A 7,127-nucleotide genomic window follows, 5' to 3' on the forward strand; every position below is an offset into this window, starting at 1 on the left:
GCAGCACTTGTCAGGCTGATCCTCTTTTTAGGGTGGTGCACACCACATCAATGAGGGTCAAAATAGTCTCCTTTAACTCCAAAGTAATAGCAGTAGACTGCGACTCCTCAGGGGTAACATCTAAAAAGGACATAAGCAACTCATCTGGGGTAATGTCATCTGACAGGCACTTCAGCGACCTAAAATAATAGGCTCTGCAGCCAATGGTTTAGAGGCCTCTAATGCACCAGGGTAAGTCAGATACAGAATTTTCTGGGAAGGACATTGGAGCATACTTATGTCCTCGCAATCAGAAGTCAGCAAATAAGATGCGAGTAAAATCATCCTGCGACTGTAGTAAAACCTCAGCCATGAGTATAAAAAAAAAGGACCTAGCTACACCTGCTAGAACCAAGCAAAAATCAGAAGACCAAAAGACTAAAAGAGGAGCACAACATGACCAGGCTGCAGTCATTTGTATTACTAGGTATGCTGCAGGTAATTCCAACCAATAAGTAGAAAGCTCGACTGCTACATCATTTAGGAACAGGGGGACAAAGTGTTTAAAGCAGAGTTCCAGCTGTTTTTGTGTTTATTAAAAGTCAGCAGCTACAAAGTGTGATTTTTCCTATTTATTTTTACTTTTTATTTTTATGCTGTCCCTTTAAAAAAGGTTTTGGATTACTTTTATTCCTATTACAAGGAATGCAAACATCCCTTGTAATTGAAAAAAACAGGACAAGTCCTCTTTAATGTGAGATCTGGGGTAAAAAAAGGCCTCAGTTCTCACAACTACACTTAAAAGCAATAATAAAAAAATAAATAATTAAAAGGCCCTTTAAGGCCGTTGGGCAAAAGCGACGCTCCGGTTATCCAAAGTCAGAGCGCCAAGTGGGAGCCATCTTGCCTTTACTAGACTTTCTGCCCAGGACCAGATCGTTTTTCCCACTACCAACGGCTCCGGGAAGCAGGGGGGTGGGCACCTCTCCCGCCATCCAAAAAAGTGATTCCGCAGCGTATCTGCCGCTGAGACCACTTGTGTTAAAGCGCTGCACTTTAGACTTTGGGAAAATTACATACTCCTACCTGGTTTATCAGGCGTCTGCACAAAGTGCTGTGACGTAAACGTTTTTCCGTTTGGATACTTTGGATGGGCAGGTAGGCGAGAGTCAAAATATGTGCAGAAGACATGAATGAGTATCTGAAAATGGAGAATAGAAGATGAATGATTAAAAGTATATTGTAAAAATGTAACACATATGAAAGGCACTATTAACTTCATGACAACAGAATCACCAGAAAATGAAACATGAAAGTTGATATGTAGGAACAAGTTGATAATTTGTCTCACTCCTAGATGGTATGCCCAGCCAAAAGAATACATTTCAGATACTGCCATAAAAAGATTCTCTGGAGACAGTGCGTGTATGCTCTCTGAATGTGTCCCATAGATTAAATCACAGTTATTACATATAGGTACACCACACCCCAAATACCCAAAGTGTTGTAGAGGAAAAAGGGGACCTTATACATTTGCAGTGGCACTGTCCAAAACTTCAGATACTTTAAGTCTAGCATTCAGACCATCAATAATACATTTTATATAGATATACCTCTAGATCCCAAGCCCTGTCTCCAAGGTCACTGGTGTCGAACACAAGGCCCGCAGGCGGAATCCGGCCCGCCAGGCCATTTTATGTGACCTTCGCACCCAGAGCTTTTTTTCCAGCTGGAATGTGGCACCACCTTCGGCTCCCTGCAAGTGAGAGACACACCTACACTGCTGGGAGGTACTAGAGCCAGGCAGCTGAGATGTAAGGAAGCTTTTTTTTTTTGGGGGGGGGGGGGGTGTACGCCTCACACTCCTGAACTCTGCATGCCCTGTACTAGAAAAAAAAATAAAAATTCTACCTGTTTTTTGGTATTTTAGATATGTCCTACACTTGTGAAAACATTTCAAATAAACATTTTAATAAGCTACACAACATACTGCTGAGTCCGTGGGAAGGTCAGTATCCCATTTGCGACCTTTAAACTCTCCTCCACCATTCCATCGGAATGAGCTCATGCAGCCTCCTTGAGAAAGGTCTGTAAAACAAAATATCCTCCTATAAAAATATATTGGGATACCTTTTTCTTTTGATAAATATAAAGTAAACCTCTAAAAAAGGAAAAAAAAAAAATTGGATTTTTGGTTTACCTGTAAAGTCCTTTTCCTGGAGTATATCATGGGACACAGAGCATCTTCATATCCATGAGGATTGGGTTATGCTGCCACCTTCAGGTGATTGGACGCTGGTAAAAAACGGGAAAACCCCTCCTAGACATAACCCCCTCTCCACAAGTCAAGGTTTTTATTTTTTGTAGCAAGCCTTGCCTGGGGATGTACTCAATGAAAAGGATTTTACAGGCAATCCAAAAATCCCTTTTTTTCTTTATTGTACATCACAAGACACAGAGCATCTTCATATCCATGAGGATAGGGACGTTCAAAGCAAACAATATGAGGGGAGGGCAACATGGCAACTGGCTCCAAACAACTAAACCAAAACAGGTTAGAACCTCAAGCAGCAGCCTGAAAAAAACAACTAAAACAAGGTAGCAACCTCAGCAATGCGAACATCCACTTGGAAAAATGTTGGAAAGTACAACCCGACACCAGGTAGCAGCTTAAATTTAAACTAAAGTCTGATCTCCAAAAGCCCAGGAAGCACCAACACAACACTCCTAGCAGAATTAACGGTCACCGAAAATGTTGGAACTTTGCCATTTAGAACGCAAGCCTGAGAAATAAGCCCACAGATTCATTGAGAAATGGTAACACCTGATAGCACAAACCTCCATCTAAAGTGTGAAAAGCCTTGTCCCGGCTTAGGGCAGAAAGACAAATACAGGAAATGTCCTGGTTGAAGCGGAACGAAGAAACTACCTAGGGTAAAATGTATGGCTGAGTAAGTAGAACTACCTTTCCACGGTGGAGCACCAAGATTGGTTTCTTACAGGAAAAAGCAACAGATTCTGAAACTGAGCCAAAATAATGGCAACAAGAAAAAAAGATAAAAAAAAAAGACCCTTCTGTGACAGAAGGACTAAAGGAATTACAGATGGGTGAAAAATAGGGACTTCTGCAACACAATGTACCAAATTGAGGTTCCATGGTGTCTTGACTAGTGGAACAATGTCTGAGTTTGCACAAGATACACACCAAGGAACGTAAAATTCAGTCTGTGGGAAAAATAAATAAATGCCATGATTTCCAAGTTTTGGGGCATCCCTTCATTGTGAAAAGGATTTGTAACGCAGCGTAGCAGGCTCTGAAGTCTTTTTTTTTCGTTAAGTGTAAGTTCCAGGACATTTATCAGTAAAAAAAGACTCCTCTGTTGACCAGACTCCATGGGCACAGAGATTGTCCAGCACTCCATCCCAGCCCGACAGGCTGGCACCTGTGGTGACCACCATCCACAACAGCAGTAGAAAGGATTTGCCCTAGCTCAGGGCGGGCGACAAGCCACCACGCGAGAGCACCTACCTCGTGAGTCGGCTCAAACATATTCTGCCCAAGGACTGCGGATCCTTGTTCCACTTGACAAGAATCTCCTCTTGCAGAGGCCTGGAATGAAATAGAGCAAATGGAACCGCCTCAAAAGGTCAACACCATCAGCCCCAAGGCTCTCATGCAAGTCCGCAGAGATGAGATTGTTCTCCAACAGCAACCTGATCAGGGGTAAAAAAATCTGTCTGCTGGGCGACACCGAAATTCGAACTTGTACCCTGAAAAAATTAGTTTGTGAACCCATTTGTCCTGAATCAAAAATGTCCAGAATTCCTGAAAGTAACGCAGACAACCCCCCCCCGAATCGGGTGAGGGCGCCCCTTCATGCCAAAGAGGATTTGTCCGCCGAACCGGACTGGCTAATCTTGGGCTTATTCGACCAAGCCTTCTTGTTCCCTCCAGATGCTCTGAACAGTTAACCTTTTTCTTGCTCCCCTAAGGCACGAAAAAAAAAACGCCTATGAGCCATGAAAGAGGGCCCCAGCTTACTGCAGGGCGCCTTACCTTTTGAAGATTGGGGAGGATAGTACTCTTAACCCCCCGCTAAACTTAAACCTTTAATCAACTCATCCAAGGAGTCTTCAAAACAGACGTTCACCCAAAAAGGGAGATCTGTTAAGGCATTCTTAGAAGCCTGGTCTGCCAACCAGCTCTTCAGCCACATCATGCGGCGTATGACAATCCCTACCGCTGACACTCTGGCAACCAGAGGGGCTGCATCACACAGGAACAAGATTTTACCCCCTTTGTGACCAGGCCTTTTTTTTTGCTATTTAGCATTACACTACTTTACTGGTAATTGTGCAGCCATGCAACGCTGCACCCAAACGAAATGTATATCATTTTGTCACACGAATAGGAGCTTTCTTTTGGTGGAGAGCAGGTATACCCTGAGCCCATGAGACAAGACGTGAAAGAGTCTGGAGAAGCCAAGGAGAATGTTATGTTGCCTGTAATATCATTCAGCATGACCAGTTTGGTGGTGGATCAGTGATGGTCTGGGGAGGCATATCCATGAAGGGACGCACAGACCTCTACAGGCTAGACAATGGAATCATGGCCATTAGAAATTGGTATGAAATCCTTGAACCCATTGTCAGATCCTACGCTGGTGTAGTGGGTCCATACATGCCAGCTTAAGGCTCAGTTCACACCCTTGCAGTTTGCTTATGATCCGTTTCTGCAGTGCTTTTTGCACACACACAATTTGCATTTTTTTTTATGCTGTTTTTTTTATGTTGGGCAGCCTAAATGGAAACCGTGGCAAACATGCACTACATGCTTTTCTGCATCTTCTACATTATTAAACCAAAAAAAAAAAAACCCATATTGCACTAATCACGGGTGCAAAACGCACAGCAAAAAGCTGCCGAAAACGGACCAAAAGCAAAACTGCCCATACATGCATAGATTTTAGGATGAGAATATTCATACGAAAAAATCTTTGTACATTTGCTGAATGAAAGAATGTCATTTTTGAAAATTTTTACTTGCGTTTACATTAAGTTTTACAATTAATTTCTGAACGAAAACCTGAAAATTCCTTTGACCAAGAAGTTTTCTATTCTGTCCTTTCAAATTTTTCCGTCACTGTGGTAGAAAACGAACGTCGATTTGACCCCACTAACGATTAGAAAATCAAAAGAACGTTCTTAAAGTGAAAAATTTTTTGAAGGAAGACATTGTTTTTGTATGACCAGCAAAGTGACAGCAGGCGCCGGTAGCTTTTATCAAGTCACCTGCCTATGACAAGGGAGTCTGCCATACATAATATATTACAGTTCTGTCTAAAAATCTGCAAAACATTTTCAATCGGCAAAACGTCTTTCATTTTTTTTCTTTAAATAAAAAAAATTAGATCCGAGTCTGTTGATATTTAACAGATTAGACCTCTATTAGTATATACATTATATCTCGTCTGTTATTCTCAGAATGGATTAGAGATTTTGCTCCCTAACCATATATAGTTGGTTATTTAGGTTTACCACTGCATATAGATATTGAAGAAAAATTGCCTTTTTTTTGAAAAAAAAAATTTACATAATACCTAAAATTATTCACCACTTTTTTTTTAGGTTATTATCCGATTAATCAAAAGAATCGGACAACTAATCAATTATGAAAATAATCCTTCATTGCAGCCCTACAAATAAACACTCATTACAACCAAGGTATGCAGAGTACCATCTCTGAACACACAACACATCAAACCTTGAAGCAGATGGGCTACAGTAGCAGATGACCACACCAGGTGCCACTCCTCTCAGCTAAGAACAGGAAACGGAGGCTACAATTTGCACAGGCTCACCAAAATTGGACAATAGAAGTTTGGAAAAATATTGTCTTGTCTGAGGAGTCTCGGTTTCAGCTGTCGCATTCAGAATGGTAGGGTCAGAATTTAGCGTTAAAACATGAAAGCATGGATCTATCCTGCCTTGTATCAACGGTACAGGCTGGTGGTATAATGGTGTGGGGGATATTTTCTTGGCATGCTTTGGACCCCTTCGTACCAATTGAGCATCATTTAAACACCACGGCTTACCCGTGTATTGTTGCTAACCATTTCAATGCCTTTATGACTACAGAGTATCCATCTTCTGATGGCTCCTTCCAGCAGGATAATGCACCATGTCACAAAGATACAATCATCTCACCACTGCTTTCTTGAACAGGACAATGAGTTCACTGTACTCCAATGTCACCAGATCTCAATCCAATTGAGCACCTTTGGGAATTGGTGCCTTCTCCTGTCAGAACACAAGAGAACTGCAAGGGAGATCACTCTAACATCGAATTGTTAGTACTGTCAGGTTCAACTGCCTTACTAGAAATACCTATTACAAACTACAAAAAAAAGGTAAAAAATAATGTACATTTTAGTCAATTTTAGTTAATAGTTTATAATAATGAAATGGTTTTACCTTTAATTCGCTCAAAGAGATATTCCTGATTTGGAGTGATGTCCAAATACTGCACAATCGAATTTAGCGTTGGGATAAGAGAGGCTTTTATAAGAGCTGCTTGTTTTAAACTAGTAATGCTTGATTCTGAAAAAAATAAAAATAAAATAAATTACCTGGTGCACACACGAAACAGGTTTATGTTTACACCCAAGACCAGCCCCAATACACCTTTAAACCCAAGCCCTAAACCTGCAATTCTAGCTAAGGTTAGATAAATCTAGTAAGCAACCCAAAGCCCCTACTTCTCTTGATCATCAAGGTGCTGCTACTGCACCGAAAACACTTGCTGCTGGGTGCCACTATAGCAACCAGAAAGCAGTGGCACCCAGCAGCAAGACTGGACACTTTAGGAGGCCCCCTGCTTTCCCACTGGAGAAAGGTCTTCAAGTGCAGGTGGTGTGGCAGCTAATGGCAGACATGGTCAATGAAAAAGCATTTCTGCATCAATTGGGAAATCCGTTATCAAATTTAATTTCATTGAGGGAAACAAAGCGCAAGGACTAATTGAGTGTACACATGAAAAAGTTTACATTTTCACACTGCTTTAGCCTTTCCTTCAAATTCCCTTGGTCCGTCTACCCCTTCCTTCAAAACCTGCCATTGTAAAAAACCACCAATGGGCAGCTTATTCT

General features: G+C 41.5%; 1 protein-coding gene across 1 annotated transcript in view; it reads right to left on the reverse strand.

The window, feature by feature from the left end:
* The window catches only part of TMEM209 (transmembrane protein 209), a 79,432-nt gene that overhangs the window by 22,003 nt on the left and 50,302 nt on the right, over positions 1-7,127 (reverse strand). Inside the window, exons 10-12 of the mRNA XM_082255134.1 lie at positions 6,454-6,579; positions 1,970-2,067; positions 1,066-1,180 (exon numbers count right to left, since the gene is read on the reverse strand). Of these exons, the coding sequence (XP_082111260.1) occupies positions 1,066-1,180; positions 1,970-2,067; positions 6,454-6,579 (339 nt within the window). The remainder of the gene's footprint in view (positions 1-1,065; positions 1,181-1,969; positions 2,068-6,453; positions 6,580-7,127) is intronic.

The sequence above is a fragment of the Pelophylax lessonae genome, assembly GCF_965119305.1.
Source record: "Pelophylax lessonae genome assembly, chromosome: 4".
Lineage (NCBI taxonomy): Eukaryota > Metazoa > Chordata > Amphibia > Anura > Ranidae > Pelophylax > Pelophylax lessonae.